Source organism: Crotalus tigris, unplaced genomic scaffold, assembly GCF_016545835.1.
Source record: "Crotalus tigris isolate CLP2741 ecotype Arizona unplaced genomic scaffold, ASM1654583v1 scf7180000024339.11422700, whole genome shotgun sequence".
NCBI lineage: Eukaryota > Metazoa > Chordata > Lepidosauria > Squamata > Viperidae > Crotalus > Crotalus tigris.
In genome coordinates this window covers 4,505,050-4,529,346 of record NW_024100509.1, presented here as the reverse complement: position 1 = coordinate 4,529,346, position 24,297 = coordinate 4,505,050, and the positions used below count along the sequence as shown (strand labels likewise).

General features: G+C 41.7%; 1 protein-coding gene across 2 annotated transcripts; it reads right to left on the bottom strand.

Annotated features, from left to right (window-relative positions):
• Window positions 1-1,235: 1,235 nt before the first annotated feature.
• LOC120300176 (protocadherin-10-like) lies at window positions 1,236-23,938 on the bottom strand. Of its 2 annotated transcripts, XM_039325827.1 has the most exons (4): window positions 19,014-22,363; window positions 9,269-9,321; window positions 9,081-9,169; window positions 1,236-3,819 (listed from the first exon to the last, which is right to left on the bottom strand). In XM_039325827.1, exons 1-4 carry the CDS (start codon window positions 21,642-21,644, stop codon window positions 3,563-3,565), a joined length of 3,030 nt encoding a protein of 1,009 aa, XP_039181761.1. In that variant the 5' UTR covers window positions 21,645-22,363; the 3' UTR covers window positions 1,236-3,562. The 2 variants fall into 2 exon arrangements, with proteins under 2 accessions (XP_039181761.1, XP_039181762.1); XM_039325828.1 differs by lacking the exons at window positions 1,236-3,819; window positions 9,081-9,169; window positions 9,269-9,321 and adding an exon at window positions 12,847-14,118 and having other exon boundaries at window positions 19,014-23,938.
• Window positions 23,939-24,297: the final 359 nt, after the last annotated feature.

Genomic DNA, 24,297 nt, shown 5'->3' with positions numbered 1-24,297 from the left:
ATGCTAATCAAGCTAAAGTGCTAATATTTTACATCTTTGCAACAAAGCTGTATTGCAGCCAAGGTCTCTAACAAGTGATCAATATTGCATCAGGCTGTACTGTATTGGAATTATGTGAGAAATCAATAACCTGTAAAATCAAACAAATTGTAAAAGGCCTACTTAGGATGCCAGAAGAGTGTAATGTGCACCAAATTAGGAGGCAACACTATGCCTATAAAGCATTCATCGTATCAGTGATACGAGGGAAGCAGTTATATTTACGAATATGAAGGCAAGGAATTCTCTCTGAAGGACCACAGTATCTGCTCAACTTGACGATGTTCTGGAAAAAATACCTTTTTGGATGCCAACATTGTACCTGCTTCCCATTCTCTACTCTCTCTACAGTGGTTTTCCTTTGAAGAGGGCACATTCCCATATCCAGGATTGGCTACAGCCATGTACTACTTCAAATGGAAAAACTAGATTCAGTTTCTGCGATCAAGTCTCCATCCCCACCACACGAATTGTGAGCAAGTTTAAAACTTGAATTCATGAACTCAATTTTTAAGAAGACTGTAGAGGTAAATATTTCAGAGCCTGCTTTCAGGCCTCACACTATAAAACATGTAATCCTGTATGTAAAAACCCACTATCATTTAAAAAAAAAATATTTAGAACTACAGGGTATCAGTAGTTGTCCAGACCTTTTGGGGTTTGATACTTAAATATATCTTATGAGACTAGTTTATTTCATAATATAATCTACCCAGTCTGCTTCAATAAGAACTCAGTTTTTCTTGCACTTTTGCTACATTGGATCAGTGGAAAAAATGCAAACAAAGCAAACTTTCTCCTTTGATTACAAAACCCTGCAATTATGGATATAAATGTATTTTTAATTTTAGCATCCTAAATATGCGGAGATAACTTCAACCACAATGAAAGATAAGCCACCTAAACATTCATAAAGCATTATATTCCCATAAACTTGCCTAGCAAAATTTGCACAATGCCTGGTTCCCTCCCTAAAACCACAAGATAAAGTAGTTTAATATTGCTTGCATTTAAGAATGTAATTTCAACAAGTAACCACACTCTGAAAGACTGCAGCAGAAAGCTCTGCTAGAACTTCACTTTAGAGATTTTCAAGCTATTCCTCTACCCACACAACCCCGGTAAATATTTTTCACTGATTGCTGCTTCTGTTATCTAGTAACATGACCCAAAAGCAACAACAAACAAATTTTCCATTTGGGATTATTAAAGAACAATTTATTACTATAAACCGAACATGCACTGCATGTATTGTTATTCAAAAAGCAGTCAACTATAATTCAAATGCAATCAATTTTTCTTTCTGTGATTCTGGCAGACTGTTTCCATGCAAATAGGTCAAAGACTGTTTTTAAGGAAAAAAATATTCACACGCATACACATAAGTGCACACATAAATTATCTTGAATAAATTGTCCAATAGACCTGTTCTACAAAGAACTTGTTGCTGAAGCCAACATTGTGAAAAATGAGGGTAGAATTGTAAATATTTAAATCTGGAATGCCTATGAAAAGAACAAATTGATAATGCAGAATAATGAAGATTTATTATTGTCTTAAGTTCCAATTCTATCAGCCTTTCTCCCATTATATATCCTACATCAAGTTTTTCAATAGATTGGGAATTCATGGGTTTCTTTTGATTTTGTCCACAGGGCAAAATTGTGCATACTGGCAAATACTGATCATGTGATCTGACAGAACCATTTTTATAGCCATTTCATTTCTCTTTGGTGTTCATCAGGTAGACTGTGGTGTAGCTGCAGTTGTGGTGAATGCATATAATGTGTCCCAAAACTTTCCTACTTGTCTTGCCCAGCTCCAGAACAGTAGACTAGAATTTATTCCCAATGTTAGAACTCTAGAACAGAATTAATTCTCATTCTCCTTTCAGCTCCCCTTTGTGGCTAGTTGTTGTTCGATAGTTTGAGCTATTTATGCCAAGGATAAAAGATTGAGTGGGTTCAAAATAAACCATTATGTATTCCATAATGGTAACAGGCTCAGCCAGATATCATAATGCTCAATAATCTTCTTCCCACCCTTATTTCCATTCAGGAAGCTAAAGCTGTTGTAGAAAAGTGAGGCTGAAGTGCCAAACTACAGATACTCAAACTACAACTAAGATGGAAAGTGAAGCAATATGCAACTTACCAATGGCAGAGAAGGAGATGTTTCAACCCTTTAAGATGATACTGATATTGTTCTTTAATCAAAGGGATTTTTTTTAATGATCGCTTTGTATGCAAAACCCTGTAAAATTAGTTGAAGGGAGAAGGAAAGCAATAGCAATTTGGCTGTAGATTGGTCCAAAATATAACATCCATTCAACAGAATGTAACAGTCTTATAGAATTGCTATTCAGAAGATAGCCTAACTTGCTTAGCAGAGTCTGATTGGATATCAAAAACATTCATTCTCACTGGACGGATTTTTCTCCCCTCAATCTCTCTTTAGGGGCTGCAGTACTGGCTCCTTGCCAACTTCATTCTATTTGAAAATACTTATTAGAAGTATATAATGGATTCAAAATAAAGCATAATGTGTATTATTAGTTGCAAGATTCTTTGTTCTACACTTCAACTTGGAAGTGTGTGTATTTAGCATGGGGCTCTGTAGGAGCTTGCTGCTTTTGCCAGAATGATAAAGCAACACCATGGGGTTGCACTGAATGCTCCACCCCTGTTGTATATGCTTGTGGTATCACAATTCTTGTTTAAAAGTTCGATTCTTTAAAAAGCCCATTTTTACTGAAAAGGCTGATTGAAATGTTTTGTTTTAAATCCAAATGTATGTTATAATGAGAAAACATTTTTATCAGTAAGTGAAATATATGAAATAAATAAATGCATTTCTGCTAAGCATTACCTCTACCCTCACAAATTCTATGTGGCAAAAGGTAGTTTTACCTTTCCATAATTTACCATATTGCCAAATGTGATAACACAACAAAATAAAAGGCAGTGCTGAAATATTTACAGTCTAAAAAGAATTGCTTCATCTACAAAATGGGGGAAGGTTGCTAAAAGTTGAAAGGTCTATATACCATGACCTCTTTGAATTTCAGACAACTGTCCTGCTTCCTGCTTCCACCCCAATCATTTATTACATTCCATAATGTGAAACAAATGATTCATTTATGTTCTTTTTCAACTTGCCAGTTGTGTTGCATTTTCAATACAAAGCAGCCATCAGAACTCTAAAATGAAATGGGTGGGTGGGTGGATGGAGGGATGTTATGTCCACTCTTTTTTACTTTCTTTTTTTTTCCTTCTCCAGTTCCAAGAGATAGCATTCACCTGTGTCTCAAGAGACATATCCATGCCTTCATTGTAAATTACAGTCATTCCTGATGCCTTGACATTACAGTTATTCACTGTTTGCCATCTTTTCAGGGGAAGTAGCGTGTAGATTGGTCCCTTATATTATGTACAATCACATAGAGCGTTAAAGTCAGAAATCTCCAGCACCATGGAAATATTTAGACATGGCTTGCAATGTCTGCTGGCCTGCTAAACAAACTTTATTTCAGATTGTTAATGACCATGCTGTCATGTTTATCAGAATAATTGATCATTTTCTTCCTCTTTCCAAATGTGGAGAAGCTGTTCTTAGCCTCCTGCTCCAGAAATACAGAGCCATCCTTATTGGCAGATGTTGTTGGGGTTCCTGGAATATATACATTGTGTTGATAATCGAGAGGAGAAATATGTTGTAAATACAGGGGTGCATATGGAGGGGTCCGGACGCTGTTAGGGGGACCAGATGTCTTCTTATGTTCTGTGAAAAACAATTGAATATTTCAAATATTTTAATGATAGAGGGAAGCCCCTGGATAACACAGCACATCAAACACTGCCCATTTTGCAGAAGATGCCGAGTAAATGCTTCATTTTTCTAAATTATATTTCAGTTTCAATGTAAGGTATCCAAGACAAAACAAAAATGCATCTGTACTTGGTGGAATATAGTATTCCTCACTTACCCACTGAATTTGAAAGTACAATGGTGTAAAAAAAAGGCTTTCTGACCAATCCTCGCATTTATGACCGTCCCAGTATCCCATGGCCACGTAATGGCCATTCATGTTCTTTGCAACCAGTTTGTGAGAAGAGTTAATAGAGATTATGGAAGTAAAATTCTAAGTTGCACTCATGTGATGTTTTATTTCATGACTGCAGCACTCCACTTAACAAACAAATGAGAAATACTGTAAGGTCATAAGCCCATGTGATTTTCCACTTAGCAACTGTAGCACTTATCAACTGATTTGCCAGTCAGAGTTCTGGTCACTAAGCAAGGACTATCTGTATACAGGTAGTCCTCAAGATACGATTGTAATGGAGCCTGCCCACTGCAGTCGCATGTTGTGGCAGTCTTTAGGTGAAATGTGTCCAGGAGGCACCCACAAAATGGTGGCCACCATTTTGTGGCAGCTGCATTTGGGTTTCCTCTGCATATTCCCGAGATAAACTGCTTCATTTTGCTGACTTACCAAGGCCTGCACAGCACTTTCTGCAGCATTGAGAAATTTCTGCAGCACTGTGCAGACCCTTTGCAGCAAAATGAAGCAATTTCTCTGGTGACCACCATTTTGTCCCACCCACAAAGGAGTGGGATAAAATGGCAACTGCATTTGGATTGCTGCCGCTTGGCCTGGGGATACATAGCCAGCCCTCCTTGTACAACTCAAGTTATGGCACACTTCATAAGAGCATGTGGGAAGGAGGCCCAAGCATTGTGGGTTGGGGGAGAGAGAGGCAGGAGGGCGCTGCAGCGATCCTGTCGTGGGTCATAAAGGCAAACGACCAAAGGCCTGCTGCAGCCATCATAACATTGAAATGGGGTCATATATAGCTTTTGAGAGTCTATCATAATTTCAAACATTTTTAAATTGCGTGTTGTAACTCAAGGATTACCTAGGTGTGCAGAACTTCCGTGAATATGGCTGACTAAATACACACACAGGGAGGGATCCCCGAAGGGTTTTTCCCTGGACTGTAGCTCTTCAGCTACTAACTGAAGGGACTGGCATTCCTTCAGTTTTTATGACTCACTAGATCAGGGGGAGACTAAGAATTTTCCCTCAGGACTCTCCAACACATCTGAAAGCCTGCAAGCAGCTTCTGGAGCTGGGCTTCAAAGCTATCTGCTTGCCAAAAGCTGGGGGGAGGGGCTGTAATCTGTTCGTGGTTGAAGAAGCCGCTGTTTCAAAATTTACCTTTCAAACAAACAGGAAGTTGTGCCTTTCATTTCTTAATCACCTTCAAGGACTATTAATCTTTTCTAACTCTAGTTAAAAGAGGCTCTCTTTAGTCACAGCCTGCTATGCCTTTTTGAAGACTGTGCCGTTTTAGGGGTTTCTTTAGTGTTAAATAATAAGGAAGAAGATTGCTAAGGCAAGCCAAAATAAGGAAGAGCAAAAAAAAAAAAAAAAAAGCTGATGGAGAAACATAAAGACTGAAAGCTATGGTTTTAGTTTATTATTGTAGTAATTTGTAGCTTGGTCTTCTTTGCTGTGGGTGGCTAAAATTTTCTGACCCTGATCAAAGAGCAAGTCAAGATGGGGGAGCAAATTATTAGAGATATATTTGAAAGGTTTCTAAATAAAATCCACCAACTTGTTGACCAGCTGTGCTCCAAGGATGATTTTAAAAAAAACTCTCAAATTACTTTAGAGATGCAAACATGGGCAGAAAATTACCAAATTACCGAGGCAACTTCACAAATAGCTGAAAATGCAGAGAAGTTCATTGCAAATTTGGAATACAAATCTGACATTAACTTTTATTATGATGGTTTAAATATGAATCTCTCAACACATAACTGAAAGAAAAGTGTCAAGAAAATTGGCAACTTTTAAAAAGACAAATTTGGGACTTTTTCTTTAAGGATATTAACAAGGTTGAGAAATCCATGATAAAGAGGAAGGCTTATAACTACTGGATAAGCTTTCCAGAGAAGAAGAGTTTACTCCATGAAAACGAGCTAGAAGGAGTGACTTAAACGGAATGAGTTAACTGGATCTAGGATGGATTATTTTTTTTTTGATATTTGTAATTGAAAGAAAATCTTAATTCAAAATTTGAAAATGTAAATTTTATATACATATAATGTTTAAGTAATTTTTAAACTATGCAAAATGTTATTGAAAATGTATTTGAGAGTACCTGTGTCAAAAGAAAGTTGAAGAAAATGATGTATTAGTTTAAAGAAAATAATTGTCTTTTAAAAAGGATGTTTATAAAAGAAAACAAAAATATTATTCTATAAGGGTAATTTGGAGGGTGGGAGCTAAATTTATTAATGAAGTTAAAGCCTGTATATTAAGAAGATAAAGAAAAAGATGCATTAGAAAGTTTTGATTCTAGAAAAGTGTTTAAAGAAAGTTTAGCTTTTTTTTTAAAGGTTGGGGGAAAAAGTATTTTTCCTGGTAAGGTCAAAGAATTTGAAAGAATATAGTTAACTTTGTTAATAAAAACGGTGATAGTCACAAAGATGATTAGGTTTGCACAGCAAGGAAGATAAAAGAGGCATGGTTAAATTGATCATTCTATTCAAAGTGGAGAATATATTTGAGTATGTTATTCATTTGCATACCACTTCTGGATTTTGTGCTTGTGTTGAAAAAAAATGAAACTTTGACTTTGATTTCAATTAGATAGATTTGTCATTATAGAAATGTCTAGTTACATATTAATGTGTAAAAACAAAAAGTTGAGGCTGAAGTGTTTTTATCTTGTACTGTGTGAAAAAGAGTCAGAAGTCAATGCCCTTTTTTCTTTTTTCCCTTGTACCTCACACCTTCTTTTCCCCTCTCTTTTTCCTTCCTTGAACTTCCTATTTCTATTTGTCTTTGTATTTTATATATTAAATAAAAAACAAGAATTACCTGTATGTGTAAAATTATATTTCCCTATACTTATATGGGTAAACACAGAGAGTAGACCTCCCAATCCACTCCATGGGCAAAACCCAATACTCCAGCAATAGATCAATTTATTAGAATGATTCATCCCAAGAAGTTCAACATATCATATCAGAAAGTGATTCAGGAAAATGGGAGCTTCAATTTTGCTGGCAGGAAGATTACCATACATTTATTTACTTATTTACTTCCGTCATTGATTGTCTGTCTTTCTCCTATAACTTAACATAGAAAAAAAAATGGTGCTCAACCACTGCCATGCAGCAAGCTCTCCTTCTACAATCATTCTAAATCAGAATATACCTAAAAGATCCCTGAATTTTGAAATCACAAAACCATCTGTGCTCTGTCACTTGCAGAGTCTGCACCAGATCTCTAGAAGGACAAGGCAGCTGTTTGCAACAAGAGGAAGGAAAGGTAATATTCTTTCCTCACCCAAATATATATTTTGATGGTGTCTTAGTCACAGCCAGGACAGCGCCTCCAAGACTGGACCTCAAATTTTGGCCATAATAGGTATCTCAATCAGTAATTTGTCTTTTGGCTATAAAAGCCAGTTACTCAATAATTTTATGGCAGTCCACAAACGCATAACAATCCTTTGTTCTACCAAATTTCACTAAGACCTATTCTTGGCCTTCTTTTCCCTAATCAGCCTATTCCACTTTCCAATCAGCACCTGAGATATCCTGCCCTATTATCTTGCAATTCATGCAAAAGGTATCAATGAGGATCTGATTGCAAAGATCATTCAAAAGTAGGGAGAAACCTGTCTATCACTGAACACCCAAGCAAACACCAGAAGTTTTCTTTTTCTTTCTTTTTTAAAATTTATTTTATTGATTTTTAATTAATGATAAATAAGAGGGGGTAAGGAGCAAAACACAAAAATAATAGTAATGGAAACATATACATTGTCAAAAAGAAATAAAAGAAATAAAAAGTGCTTTAACAAAAAAGTGAAAGAAATATGACAATGAAATAATAGGGTTTGCAGAGATTTTGAACTGTGAAAAGCAGTTAGTGCAAATTGCCTACTTGGAGTGAGTAAAAATCTTTCCTATAATGCCTCAATTTGCCTCAGATTTGGGGTTCCTCTGAAATTGAAACCCAGTCCTGGAATGAATGAAATATGAATATGAATACGGACACAGACATGGACACCCAGATGCACATAGACAAACGCACACAGAGAAACACATACAATTGGCACTCCCTTTGTGACCCTGAATAATTGAGTGGCAAACTGCCAGGAAAGATATCAGGGCTAGAAACTAGATTGAGAGTTTTGGGGAAAAGAAGCTGGAGGGAGTTAGGATAGATTTTTTTTATTGGTTTGACATATGTAATTAAAAGAAAGTTCCAACGCATTTTGGGGGCTTATAAAATGGTTTGAAAATGGATTTTTCTTTTCCTGTTTTTTTTATATATATAATCCTTCAATAATTCCTAAAGATTGCAAAATATTATTAAATATGAAAGTATGTATGTTAAAAGGAAGTTTAAAAAGTTTATACTGGGGTATTGCTTCTGGTTTCTATGAAATAGAAAGAAATGAAATTTAGAATTTAGTCTGTAGATTTAATAATTGTGCAGTTGTAAAATTGGCTTGTAATAATTGTAAGTAATGTAAACAGTTGAGATTGTAACTATGAGTTTTTATGCGATTTTTTCTTTTCCTTTTTTTTAAAAAAAAATCCTGCATTCCCCTCCTTTTCCTTAATCTTTATTTTCATTATATTTTATGTTATAATAAACATCAATAAAACACATTTTTTTAAAAAAGAAAAACCATCCCAGAAGAAATCATGGCAAAACCCTTTTGTGCTGTTGTCAAGGAAACTACATAGACTTGTCACTGAAACTCAGCTTAACTAGAAGGAGACCTTATTTATTTCATATCAGCTATACATTTGTTTGCTTGCTTCTCATCGTCAGTTTTATCCTTATTCTTACAACCCTGATAGGCAGGTCTGGCTGAGAAATAATAGCCAAAAACCAGAAAGCCAAACATGCCAAAGTAAGACAGGAGGTGAACATCAGAGGGAGGTTTTCATTATCTCAAAAATTACAGAAACCATTGAATTTTAGGGTTCTGTAGTCCAAAACTCACCAGACATTGGAGTGACCAAAGTGCACAATCTATCATGGTCTTTCTGAACTCCTTTCCAAACTTTTCCTACATCTTCTAGGCTCTGTGAACTACAACATAAGAAATAAAAAAGATCCAGCCATAAGATAAGCACTCATAAAATATTTAGCAACAATTTTCCTAAAGATAATAAGGCAATCCTATAATACCTCTTCAGTATTGGTTGTTTTGCTGGCAGCCAGTCTGCATTCGCCTGTTTTACCTACAAATTTAAAAAAAAAAAAAAAGTTTTGAATTAAATACACATCCTCAGGACAGCTTGACCACATGCATTTGTTCTGGTAACCTTTTTGAGCTTTGCTTTTATAACAACTAATAATGGCCTATAACAAACAAGAAATATTAAGAGACAAGAAGGGGTTTTCAAGTTCTCCCATAGGATGCTTCAGTTGATATGGAATTACTTGACTGAAACAGGATAAATACAATGCTTACCAAAAGCTAGGACTTGCTACAAATCTCCCCTCCCTGGCAAGAAATTTCAAACCAAATTTCTCAAAGCAGCCAGTACCAAATTCTCAGGATTCTGGAGGGGTTTCTCTGTCACCTGTCCTGGAAAGCTGCAGGGACAATATTCCAAATGGTATTGAATTCCCATTTCTTATCAAGTCTAGCCAGCCTGGCCAGGCTCATCACAACGTGGCTTAATTCCTGAAAACCTCCATTCAAAGACAAGTGTTTCATGGCTAATTTTTTTTCTTTCATTAATCATTGAAAGAGTATCAGTACAGCATAATAGGTAGGCTATGGGTCTCTAAAACTCACATGATGGTGGATCATCCACTACCGATGGCCTACAGGAGGACATTCACTTACAATGTTGTTAATTAAATTGGAGGAGCCTCTGTGTATTCCACCTAGAGTCTGAGGACATGTTAATATGAAAGCAACAAAATAAATAAAAATATTTATATACATAAAAGAAAGGCAATAAGAATTTTGCTTAATTTCTGTTTTATTTTCATCCTGGGCCAGATTTAGATTTAGACAGGGACAAAAGTTGGTTCAAGCTCAAATTCTTTTCTTTCTACACATAATACAAAATCAAGAGTTAGATATATAATTACATAACACACACACACACACACATGTTCACATATGTAATTACTATCAACATTTTTCTAAATTTAATGTTCAAGTACCTTAACTCATCTTTTCCCAAAAATACAAGAGTTTCCTCATGGAGAAGGTAATTATGGGGTGTCAAACTGCTGGCCCGCAGGCCGGATGTATCATGACGAAACCGCGCCCACTCCATTGCCGGCAATGGGGAAAAAGTTCCGATATGTCACACAACGTCACATGACATCACGAGTTTGACATATCTGGTCTAGACAATATTTCAGGAATTGCTTACAGCATTAACTGTTGAATTTTGTTTGCAAAATTGGGAGCTTGATCAACAGAATAATGGTACCAACAGGAATTGTTGGCAGTATTAGAGGACACTGCTTTTGAAATGCAACTACCCGGTACTTATTCTAAATGGTAGAAGCCATATGGAATCCGATATTAGGAAGTTGAGCTTTCTGAAGAAGCTGCAAGCATAGATTTTGAAGAAGACAGACTTGGAGAGAAGATTGAAAAGATATCAGAGCTAAGTAATTTCCCTGAAATTTTGAATAAACTGGCTGCAGTTTTTGGAGAAATCAAATAATGTTTCATCTGGACTACTGCATAAGATTGAACAAGTTAGGTGAAGAACCTCTAGCAAATATGAACATTTTTTTCTGTTTTCACAAACAGCTAGAAGTATTTCAAGACAGGTTCCCCAATTTTTCTTCTTGCTTCCTCCTCCGCCCATTCATCCTTCTTATCCAGTCATTTTCCCTCAAATGTCAGAATTGAAGAAAATTATTGACTAGGATGGTGAATGGCATGAGGAAGAAGCTAAAAGGAAAATTAGAGAACTTTTCCTGAAATGTCAGGACATGAACTGTCCTTGAATTGTCAGTTACTATGCAACAGTGACATAAAGCAGGTTTCTATCAGATGGGAATTCTGGGGCTTTGTGCCTCATTATCACAGTTAGATGGCCTGTCATCTCTGTTTGAAAGCTAGTCCTCAAGGAAAATCCATACCACATTTTACACTTCTAGAAGGATTAACTTAACATGAATTTTTTCATAGACATCCTCTCAAATAAGTTTTTGAAAATAGTCTATGGTGACTGCAAGGCTTTCTAGATTTTAAATAGTCAGGCATGAAGCTTCCATAAAAACCAATATTCAGCTATATAATGTATTGTTAATTATTAATTTTCTGTCCTGGGCTTTATTGTAAATAATGGAATATACAATTCATTCTACCTTTGCTGTTATCTTTTAGCTTTTTATTACTTGTACAGAACACTTTTTATTTTCCTAGGATTCTGGAAAATTCTTCTTAGCATCCTTTCTGAACCTTAGTCCATACTGAGTTTCTGTTATCCTACTTCTCTACAAATCAGGCTAACTATGCCTTCTTTTCTTTATTATGTGTCCCCCTTTCCACTTTCTATTTATATCCTTTATTATTTTCATATTGTTCCTAGTTTTTTATGTAAAATACAATTTTTGTACACCTTTGAGTCAGTATTGATTCCTGGAGACTTCCTGGACTAGTCCTTGCAGTTTTCTTGGCAAGGTTTTTCAGGCATGATTTGCCATTGCCTCCTTTCTAGGGATGAGGAAAAAATGACTGGCCCCAGGTCATGCAGCTATCTTCATGCGTTAGGCAGGACTAGAACTCCTGGTTCCCCAGTGTCTAGCCTGGTTCATTAACCACTATACCAGTGTTTCCCAAACTTGACAATTTTAAGGCATGAGGACTTCAACTCCCAGAATTCCACAGCCAGCAAATTGTCAAGTTTGGGAAACACTGCACTATACCAATTGCTCTCATCAATATAAAACATATTGGCAACTTATTTATGAATTTACTTTTTCATTAAAAGTATTCCTTTATACTTTCCATGCATTTCAGCGAATAAAAATAATATTAAAGCACAAAAAATGTAATCAAATAGTAAAAATATTCACTTTTTAATGGAGAAGGTGGGAAAACTCCCTGTTGTAGTCCAGATGTCCCCCCTTTTAACTCTAGTAGCTGAACAAAAAAGCTGCATAATTCAGAAATTTTCTGAAAGGGCCACTCTTGACATTCCCCCCCCCCACTGAAATAAGGATAATAAAAGTCCTCTGTTTTTACTAGTTATATCTCACTTGGCAAGTATTCCACACACTTTCTCCTTGGTTGGACCAGCAATAGTAGATACCAAGAACAATTGTTTTGGTCAGCCCTCCCCTTATTTTAATCTAGATAATTTCTACAGTATCACGGAATTCATTAAGTTACCTTTTGAAGCAAGTGGGGGTAGTTTTGATATTTGTCTCTATTTCTCCTGTTTCTATTATTTTGAACTAGGTTATTATTCTTCAGATCCTATTGTCTGGACTCAGGAATCAGACCTCAGTATAACTGCAGAAATATATTTGTCTTCCTATAGTAAGAATTAAGATCATTGTGTTCATTTTCCAGACTCTGAGCATTAATATTTAGCCAACACATATCAAGTAGTTTATGAGTCAATATTCTGATTTTCCATTATAGATCCAGCAAAGTCAACTGCAGTTCACAAACGTTTTTGCTACAATAAATGTGTTAGCCTTTGAAAGTATCAAAAGCAGGCGGCGGCGGGGGGGGGGGGGAGGGTGTTGCCAGAAAGGAATTGCACTGCTATATGGGCTGCATATACTGCATCTGCAGAATGCATCTTCCTGCATTCTGTTTTTTTCTCTTCTTTCTAATCTATTACATTTCTTTCAGTAATGAAAAAATGTGAAGTACAATACTGTAATTGGAAAGCTTTCCAAAGAGGTATCATTGTTACTTTTAGACTTCCTGAATCTGCACATTAGCTCTTTTATCAGAAGGCGTGAGCTATTTTCTCTGAAAAGTGCCAATATCTAAGCTGATACTGATATCTTACTGAACTTGTGACGTGATTCATTCACATACTGTATGTACTATATCCAGTTCTCTTCAGACGCTGAACAGGCATGAAGAAAGCAGCCCAGGAAAAGCTGCTTCTGATACTTTCAAAGGCTAACATATTTATTGTAGCAAAAACGTTTGTGAACTGCAGTTGTTAGAAGACAAAAAAAAAATGGAGTAAATCGAACAGCTGCTTTGACAGATGCCTGATCCCTATGCAAGAATACGGGGTTCAAAGAATCGTCCAGCCCTCTTTAATTTGAGGGGGAATAACATCCTGATGGGAGAAAGGGGGCGCTCTTTGCAAAGAGGCGCCCTCGTGTTTCACGGAGATGGTTGAAACGTAGTGGCATCACTCAGGCTCGCCGAAAGAGGCATCGCTTGCTTTGACTGCGTTTCAAAGCCCGAAATCATTGCCCTAGTTTTACGCTTTCGCCTTAATTGGCCTCGTTATCGCAGGGAGCGGGAAGGTGGGGGCGGAACTCGCTCGTTCGCTCGGCGCCCGACAGAGAGCCAGCTTGTCGAGGGAGAGGCCTGTGCCAAGAGGCGCTAAAGCTCTTCCTCGACAGGGATTTGGGGGGCGGCGGGGGAGCGGTTCTTGCAAGGGCCACTTTCGTCGCCTGAAAGGGGGTTAAAGGGGTGCCTTTCTCTTGTGGAGGCAGCTAGTTCTCGCCTTCTTTCGGCCGAGGGGGTGGTGGCCGCCGGGGATCGGCTCCCTAGCCGGCTGGCTGCTCTTGCTCTGGTTTCCAGGTATCTGACAGGAGGCAGGCAGGCAGGCAGGAAAAGTGTGCGCCATGGAAACAAGGAGCGCTCTCCAGAGGCCCACAGGAAGCATGCAATAAAGCTTGGGAAGGGTTCTGAAGGGAAATGGGACGGAGGGAAAAAAATAAAAATAAACATGAGATGAGATGGATGCTAGTGTTTCTTCTGCTCTATTTCAAATGTTAAACGACCGATTCTTGAGTGAACAAGGCAGGCAGGGAAGAGGCGGAAATTGTGGAGTCCTGGGTGAAATCTCTGTATGCTGTAATGAAGAAGTAAGAAAGAAAGGATATAGCTGGGAATGGAATAAGAGCACTGGTTTCAGAAGGACAACCCCACAATCCTCTGAGTGTAATTAATAATTAATATAATTAATTATATTAAGAGCCAGCTTGGTTTGATGAATAAGATGCAGGGTGAGGAATGGGGAAACAGGAGTTCTAATCCAGTGTTTCTCAACCTTGACAATTTTAAGGCATGTGGACTTCAACTCCCAGAATTCCACAGCCAGCATTGCTGGCTGTAGAATTCTGGGAGTTGAAGTCCACATGCCTTAAAATTGTCAAGGTTGAGAAACACTGTTCTAATCTTTCCTTAAGCATGGAAGCCCACTAAGTCACTTTGGGTTAGAGCCGTGTTAGTCCTGAACTCCTTTCATGAACTCATGAAAATTGAATGTATTTTATTTGTTCAAAAAGGTGCTACAAGCTCCTGATTTTGGACCAGTCACTTGCTCAACCCTAGGAATAAGGAAGGACAAACTACTTTTAAAAATATTGCCAAGAAAACTGAGTGCACCTATCCTCATCAGTGACTAGGAGTCAAGACTGAAGGCAGTTGGGGGGGGGGGATATCAAATGTGTAACTATTATGTAACTTGCAATGTCAAACTATCTTAGCAGCAAAAAATTTTAAAAGTAGGGGGCTTTTAAAGTTTCCTTGAAATTCTTAAGAAAGGGGAAGTCTTAACTTGCTTCTCTCAAAGATGTCTTGTGAAGAAAATCAGGAAAAACAACAATGTGAAAATATTAAATATACTTAATGTTCTAGATCAGTGTTTCTCAACCTTGACAATTTTAAGGCATGTGGACTTCAACTCCCAGAATTCCACAGCCAGCAATGCTGGCTGTGGAATTCTGGGAGTTGAAGTCCACATGCCTTAAAATTGTCAAGGTTGAGAAACACTGTTCTAGATATAAATAACAACAACCCTATCTAGAGAAAAGGGGCCCATGAGTTTCATCTAGCCATTAGTGTTCCCAAAGACCCATCTTTCCTCCATCCAGCTGATCAGCCACCTAGTGTAAAATGGAAAGCAGAACTGTTATCCCTGATTTAACCTGGCCATAACTTTTTTTGAAATGCATTTTTCTGGATGTTTTGTTGTTATACTGTCTCTCACTGTTAAAATAAACCTACCATTAAAATTATAGACTGATCATTTCTTTGTCAGTGGGCAAACATACAAAATCAACAGGGGATCAAATACTTTTTTCTTTCACTGTACATTCAATTACAGTTCAATTCTCACCGGCTCAAGGTTAAATCAGTCTTCCATCCTTCCAAGGTGGGTAAAATGAGGACACAGATTGTTGGGGGCAATAGGTTGACTCTGTAAATCACTTAGAGCGGGCTGTGAAGCACTATGAAGCGGTATATAAGTAGTGCTATTGCTATTATTGCTATTGCTATTGCTATTGAGCGAGGCAGTATTTTCTCCAAGTTGTGACTGAGAGTTAAGGTGATTATTACAAATAGCTGAATATTGTTTGACATGTCTGTCTAATTGCCATCACAGAAAATGGTTAAAAGATTTGCAAACTGGTTACAAAGAATACTGAACTACCGTGTTTCCCCGAAAATAAGACTCGGTCTTTTTTTTTCCCCTCCAAAAGACGCTTTAGGGTTTATTTTGGGGAAAACATGGTATCAGGGTGATCAGTCTGGCCGGGAGCCCCACCCCCAAACATGCACACAAGAGTCAGTGAGTGCATGGGGGCCGATGGTGTCCTGCAGTAGCCGCAGCCTGCCACCCCCTTGGAACAGTGCAGGTAAGTCCGAATGCAGAGGCAGAGGCTGGGGGGAGGCGGATGATCCAGATGCACTGTGTGGCCGCCTGGCTCACAGGAGGCTCATGGGAGGCTCATGTGGCGGCACCAGCAGCAGGCAGAGCCAGAGGCATGGAGAGAGGCAGGGAATCCCAATGCGCCGCACAGCTGCCTGCCCTATCTGTGGCTGCGGGCAAGCTGCGGGCAAGCTGAGAGATGATGGGAGGGAGAGGGTGACACATTGGGATCTCATGTGTCCCCCCATACTTCTGCCTCCATCTGCTGCCAATGTTGCCACGTGAGGCAGCTGCGGAGTGCATCTGGATTGCCTGCCTCTCCTGTGCCTCTTCCTCTGCCTGCTACTAGTGGTGCCACACGAGCCTCCCACGAGCGTCCCGTGAGCCAGGCGGCCGCACAGTGCATCTGGATTGCCTGCCCTGCCTCTGTGCTTGGACTTACCTGCACTGTGTGGGCTGTGGTTGGACACCGTTGTCCTCAGCAATTTCTGTACTGGCCACACGCACCTACCCCCAGGCTTATTTTTAGGGTAGGGCTTATATTAGAAGCATGCTAAAAAATCAGGTTAGACTTATTTTCTGGGTGGGTCTTATTTTCAGGGAAACATGGTACACTGAAGTCATTGGATTTTGAATGTTTGCTTACTTTTCTCTGCAGAGATAATGGATAATGTTTACTCCACTACCCAATCACATTTATTGTGCAACAAAAAATAAAATAACTTAATAATCTTAAGTACCTTATCAGGTGTTTGAAGAATCAGCATGGATAGATAACCTCAATAATTTTCTGACTTGGTCATGCCAGCCACAACTCAGCCCATAATGCCTGTCCTTGTATTTTCAGAGGTGACTTTATAATTCTTCATCAGCCCTTCAATTGCCTGGAACTCTTATTCCAGTGCTGTACCTGTCTTATTCCAAAAAGCCTTTATACTATTCCAGACCATTTCTGGAACAGGCAGGGGGCTCGTTCCATTCTTTTCCAAAGCTCGTCTTTCTATTGGGGGAAGATCTGTGGGAACACTGTCACTTCTGCCTTTCTATCACAAGATCCACCAATTAACCTTTTACAAAATATAGAAGACTTATGTAATTCATCTTACATTCTATTTCCATTCCAAATGTTTTCCATGCTTATTTTGCAGCTCTTGTCCAGGTTCAGTTTGCATTGATTTTCATTTTCCTTTTTTTTTTTTTCCCCTATGGACTTACAGAGAGCTCCCTTATTCCCTTGTGGCCCAGAAGATCCCAGCAGTAAAGCAAAGGGCAATTTAAAGCTACCAAATTCTCCCTGTACAAATGAAAGGGTAAAGGGTAGCCCCACATCAGTCATTTCAAGGTGCTTTATACTCTGAGGTTTTCTAAGAGCTAACAGGGAAGTGTACCATTCTTTCAGAAAAACAAGAACAGAAGAAAACATGAGAAAGAAGCTGGAGGTTGTTTTCATTCAAAATCTCATTGTGTGCAAAGATCCACCTTCCTCCTTCTTAAGAAGTTAGCCTTAAGAGGAATAAATGCCTCCAAGCCTCAGTGCCCTAGATGTACAACTTAACCTGTTTCATTTTTTTTCCCTCTCTCTCTCCCTCCCTCCCTCCCCCCTCCCCCCCAGGAATGCCAGTCTCTCCCTCCTTTCTCTCACTGCCTCAACTCCCTTGGCTAAGGGAGATTATGTGGCCTTGCCGCTGTCTGCTCTATCAGCCTGAGGCAAGAGGGGTGGAAATCAGCTCAAGACATCAAGTCACTAGAGGGAGTTTTGAGCTGACAAGAACATTACCATATTAGACAAGGATATCCAACAAGGAAAATGAAAATGGACAAAGAAACCCTGTCTAGAGAATGGTGAGGGCATTTTTCAAAGAGCTGCGAAACCGCATGCAAGTTTTTTATCCATGTGCTGCTTTGCACCTTCAGCCATCCAGCTTTATTATCAAAGACAGCGCTTCACTGAAATATAGATTTAGCAAATGGTGGTGATTTTTCCTCCTCACCCCCAGCAATCTAGACCCCCTTTTCATCTTATTCAGCTCTTTGGCAAGGCCAGGAGTTTGTTGCTTTCACAAAGCATCCTCTCCCTTTTTTTGGCACAAAGCAATGTGGCATTAATCTCACGTGAGGCCAGAAACAGGATAGGGATGCGGACCCAACAATGGATGGGATATACAGACAAAGCACCAGTCAAGCTGAGCCACCTAAGTGGAAAGAACAGGTGCCCGTCCTCTGGAAACGAGGAGGGGCACATGGAAGGACTCCAGGATCTGGGAAAGTCTCCTGAGCTCAGCAGGACTCTCCTCTCAGCAACGGTCCTCGGCTTGTCCAGAGACCTTTGCTGAGGGGACTCGGTTCCGACCAGATCCTTCAGTTAGCAGCGAAGGAAAGGCTCCGCTCGGTCCTTCTCAACTCTGCCATTGACATGCAGGATCCCACTGCAAATGGAAGCCGGGCAATTGACTCTCAGCAAAAGTGGCGGAGCCTGAGGCTTTAGCTCAACCGAGTCCGCTGGGCTTCCTTCTCCCAGTTGAAAGGAATGAAGTGCCCCACTACCGCCGCCCTCCCGCGGAGACCTAGGCCCCGATCTTACGAACCGCCGAGTCCCACCGCGCCCGGGTGAAAGAGAGGCAACGAGCGGCGGCCTGGGAAGGGAAAGGCCCCAGTTTCGGAGCGAGATCGACCGAAGCGGCGCTCCAGGGGCCTTTCCTAACTCTTGGCCCACATCTCATCTATCTAAGTTTCGGCAAATAACTACGTCATGAGCCAGAGTTTTGGCGAAGCCCGGTGGCTCTTTCGGGGAAAGGGCCGGGCTGCAAATCTTTCAAAAAGTTGGGCGAGACTGAAAGCGTCTTCCCCTCTCAAAAGTCGCTTTACTGCAGGGGTAGTCAACCTTGGCTCTTTTATGACTCGTGGACTTCAACTCCCAGAATTCCTGAGCCAGCGAAGCTGGCTCAGGAATTCTGGGAGTTGAAGTCCACGAGTCATAAAAGAGCCAAGGTTGCCTACCCCTGCTTTACTGTTTTCCAGGTTCCGGGCACTGTTTGCCTTCCTAGCAGGCTACCTCCCGCTCCCCCACCCCATCGGGGCGCCCAGGAAGCTACCTGGTCGGCGGGCTGCTGAGAGTTATTGGCCCCTCGGGTTTTCGGGCCGGGACCCGGCGGCAAGTTCTGAGGGCCCGCTTCGTTGTTCCTCAGAGGGGCGGGACTGCAAGCTTTCAGGAACATGAAGTCGCTCTTGGCCGATTCGGGGCTCAGGCAGACCTTATAGCAATAGGCCGGAGGGCCTGCGCTGGCACCGACGTCCCCGCAGTCGCCCGAGGAGACCGGGGCCTTGACGCTGCCGGGCTTCTTGAAGCGGTCCGAGGCGGGGGCCGAGCGCTCGCAGGAGCCGCAACCGCCGCCGCCGCAGCAGCAGAAGGCCTCCCCGCCACAAGACAGCTGCGAGCAGGCATAGTCGGGGAAGGTCAGCCGCTCTTTGGGGCACTTGACCACCGTGAGGATAACGATGGCCACCAGGAAGGTGAAGGAGACGGAGCCCAGGGAGGCGATCAGATAGAGAGTAAGCCTGGACGAAGCCGTCTCGCCTCCCGGAGGAAGCTCGCGGAAGTCCGAGAGCACCTCTGGCACGCTGTCCACCACCGAGAGCACCAGGGCCACAGAGGCCGAGAGCGGGGGCTGTCCGTTGTCCCGCACCTGGACGAGAAGACGATGCTTTGGGGCGTCTTTGGCCAGGAAGGCGCGGACGGTGCGGATTTCGCCCGTGTAGAGGGCCACGCTGAAGAGGCTGGCGTCGGTGGCCTGGACCATCCGGTAGGAAAGCCGCGAGTTCTGTCCTGCATCGGCGTCCACTGCAGAGACTTTACCCACCAAGTAGCCGGGCTCCGCTGAGCGAGGCACCACCTCCACAGCCACGGAACCATTGCGGGGCATGGGAGCCACGACCAAGGGGGCGTTGTCGTTTTGATCCAACACGAAGACGTGGACCGTGGCGTTCCCGCTAAGAGGCGGGAAGCCGGCGTCCTGAGCCACGACTTGGATCTGGAAGTTGCGAATCTGCTCGTAGTCCAGGGAGCGCAGAGCATACATGTGACCGCTGTCCGAGTTGATGGAGACGTAGGTGGCCACGGGCATGCCCTGGATCTGGCCGTCCGCGATGGAGTAGGACAAGTAAGCGTTCTGCTGGCAGTCCGGGTCCAGCGCACTGACGGAGCAGATCGACGCCCCAGGAGCGTTGTTCTCGGTCACGTAGACGCTGTAAGAGGGTTGCAGGAAGCGGGGCGCGTTGTCGTTGATATCGGACACCTGGACTCTCAGGATCTTCTTGGTAGCCAGCGCTGGAGACCCCAGATCGTGGGCGGTGATGCTGACATTATATTCGGGCACAATCTCACGGTCGAGTGGTGCAGTAGTTACTAGTGCATAATAGTTGTGGAAAGACGACTGAAGCTGAAAGGGTATATCAGTCGGGATTTCGCAGCTCACCTTGCCGTTGTCTCCGGAATCTCTATCCAGCACGCTGATTACAGCTATGACAGTACCGGGAGGTGCGTCCTCCAAAACTGGTGTGGAGACGGAGGTGAGGGTCACCTCCGGTGCGTTATCATTGACGTCCAGGAGGTGCACCAACACCCGGCAGTGAATAGCAACTGCTGAGGGGCCCCGGTCCTTGGCCTGCACATATAGTTCATGGAGGTCAGCTCGCTCATAGTCCAATTTGCCCTTCAGGCGCACCTGCCCAGTGTGGGTCTCCACGCTGAAAAGCTCACGCACACCTAGTGGAGCGTGCCCACTGAATGAATACTCAATTTCGCCATTGGTTCCCTCATCCAAGTCAGTAGCGTTGAGCTTGATAGCCAGAGTCCCCTTGGGTGCATCCTCCGGCAGGCTTACACTGTAAGTGGACTGATCAAAGACTGGCACATTGTCGTTGGCATCCAACACCATGATCACAACTCTAGCTGTGCCCGAGCGCTCGGGGATACCACCATCCAAAGCCGTGAGCAGGACCCGGTGGCTACGCTGTTGCTCTCGGTCCAGACTCCTCTCCAGCACCAGCTCTGCAAACTTGCTGCCGTCACTGCGAGTCTGCACCTCCAGCGAGAAATAACCATTAGGGCTGAGTCTGTAAGTACGCAGGGAGTTTGTGCCCACGTCGGGATCCTGTGCACTCTCCAGGGGAAAGCGGGCCCCAGGTAGTGCTGATTCTGTCACTTCCAGCACATATTCTTGCCAAGGGAACCGGGGTGCATTGTCGTTGATGTCTAGCACCTCCACTTCGATGCGATAGAGCTCAAGAGGGCTCTCGATGACCAGCTGCAGGTGCAGGAGGCAGGCCTTGCTGCCCTCGCACACCTCTTCCCGATCTATTTTCTCGTTAACAAAGAGGATCCCATTTTCCAGATTCACCTCCAGGTGCTGCTTACTCCCCGCCCGGGACGCGATACGAAACCGCCTGGCTGATAATTCGGATACATCCAGACCTAGGTCTTCCGCGATGTTGGCCACAAAGGCTCCGTGGTCCAGTTCTTCGGGTACCGAGTAGCGTAGTTGGCCAGCTGCTGGAGCCGGAGCCGGAGCCGGAGCCAAAGCCAAGCAAGAACTTAGCAGGAGCAACACCTCGAGTCTTCTCCAACTCGGAGCGCAGCTCGACAAGCTCTGGGAGAGCTCGTGTTTCCCCGTACAATATTCCCAGTCCCAGCGGGAAGTCCCGCTGCCTCGATCGAGAAGAGACATCGGCGGGCTCAGAAGGGACGCGACAGAGCACTGGCTCTGGCTCCGCCTCAGCTGCAGCCTCCGCTCCTTCCCTTGCGCGTCTTCATCATCGATTGACTTAGACTTCCAACTACTTTCGGTTGGCAGAGCGAGCCAGCAAAGGAGGACCCGCTTACTATTTCAGCACCGCATTGGTGGACAGCGTCGTCGAGCCAGAGCCCCAACGGCTGCGACGACGAGTGGCAGAATGATTAACCCCTCGGTAGGCAGAGGAAGATATGGCGAAGAAGTAAGGAGAGCAAGACTGGGGTGGTGGGATGGGGAGGGAGAGAACGACATCTTCGTGCAACAGGCTTAACCCAGTTTTGGTAAGGAGAGTGAGAATGAGGGTGAAAGATTGTATTGTACGCATTCAGGAATCAAATTAAGCCTGTTGGATTCACAAGTGTTCGTGCAAAGCAGCAAGATCCAAAGATCAAAGTAATGTGTGAATGCATCTGCTTAACCTTTACGTGATCTGATTAAGCATGTCCTGTGAATATAGTCATAGGGAGACTGTTTTTATTCTTATACCACAAAGACCCAACTTTCCAGTGGAAAAAATAGGCAGTGGATGTATTTCTTGATGCTGACAAGGAGAAACCAGCTTGGATCCCCACATAGTTGTTTATGATTCTTACATGGGGTCCACCTGAAAAATTGCTAATCTTTCATGTAGAATACTATTATATTCACTGGAGCCATAATAAAGGAAAAGTAAGAATCTAAATGTGGATTATCAAAATTCCTCGTGGTTTTTATCTCTGACCTTGCTGAAATTACTGACAAAGAATAGATATGCACAGATTGAATCATCATAATTATATATCCAATTATTTGTGGCACTATTCATACCATAAAACATTAACCTTTCTCATAGTATCTGCATAACTGATTCAATCTAGAAGGATTGGTGCACTCTACCGATAGGTTTCTTTGTTTAAACAATGCTATTGTTGGGTCCTTGGAAGCATGTCTTCTCTGTAGCAGCACCTATCTTCTGGAATGAGGTTCCCTGAAGAGCCAGATGACCCCTCTGCTGGTGTTTTGAAGGAGCTTGAATAATTGGCTTTTCTTCCAGGACTTTGGTTAGGATGAGGATCCCCATCACAATTATGTAAGTTTTCTTCCTCAGTATTTTTACTTTGAAGTTGCCTAGTCTTTGGAAGTCAGGCAACAAACAAATTAAATAAATAGAAAGACCAGGGGCCTCTATGTTCATGGATTCTCATGATTTTATTGGGGCCCATCTGAAAAAAAAAACAATTATAGTTATAATGACTACAGGGATTCAAGAAAGTGCAATCAAATCATAGTTGGAACCTGTTTCCATAATGATTCAACCATGATTTTCCTTAATCTCCCAATGTCTATTCTATCTTCCAACACCATATCCTCTGCAAACCATTTCTCTGTATTAGGATATGAGTTGTATAATGGAATGGCTCCAGACCTATTTGAAGGATAAGTTTCAGACCCTTACTGAGGGATGTTGTTTTAATTCACAAAGCATTATCATTGGAACTGGTCCCTCAAAGAATCAATTTTGTTTCCTCTGCTTTTAGTATCTATACTGCACAAAGTCTTGTGGATGTTTTGTTTGAAAAGTCAGCCATGTCTGAACACACAAAACTCCCTCTTTCTCATGCCTTGGAACTTTTGCACTATGATAATAGTCAGAAATAACAAGATACATCACTGTAGTGGTTCATTTGTGTAGATGAATGTTTTAATGATGGCTTCAAGTAAATATTAAGTAAACTCTTGAACACTCAGAGCCAGGTTTGGGAGCTACAGCAGCACTACCAATTATCAGATGCATAATAGTCATGTTAGATTCAATGTAGAGAAATGCAATTTGTGATTTGAAGTTGGTTTCAAGGAGGTCTCATTTAAAAACTATAAGATCCATGAGGATTTATGCTTCAAGGCCATGCATATGAACCATAGTAGCAGCAATAATCCTTCAATTGCAATGGCTTATTCTTTACAAGTACATAGAAATTGTGGTTTGGTGAAGGTTTCAGGGGAATTCAAACATCATAAGGATCTATGAGAAACCCTAAGGATATAACTTTTACCCAGACTGAAGACAACATTCATTTTGCTTGGGGACTGTGGGAATTCCTCCCCTTCTACATGTTTACTTCAGTCTCAACATTAGGCTAGATTAGAGAGCCCAATGCATCAAAGGACAAATTCGCCATACCCTGACATTATACTCTTTGAGGATTTAACCTTTAACAGATGGTTAAGCTTCTACAGAATTGATTACATTTTACTGTACACCATTTTCCTTGTAATACTGATTATTATTATTATTTTAATTACCGAAGCGAGGATTATATCCCAGACAGACGGATCAAGGGTGATTCCATCAGCACTGAATCATGTAGTCTCTCCCCCCCCCCCCTTCTGGAGCCACAAGAATTCCAACTGTGTCTAATCTCATGGATTCCAGCAGCGCCAGGGGGAAAGAAGCTGTTCTACAGGTTTTACATTAACCTTTTCACAGAGGGCTAGGAGGCTGAAGTAAATTGACTGCAGTCCATTGCTCAGGACTAGCACAGGGATTTATGGTGATGGGATATGTGTTTGCATGGAATGGTTGTTAGGCTTTGGGGCTTTGAATGGT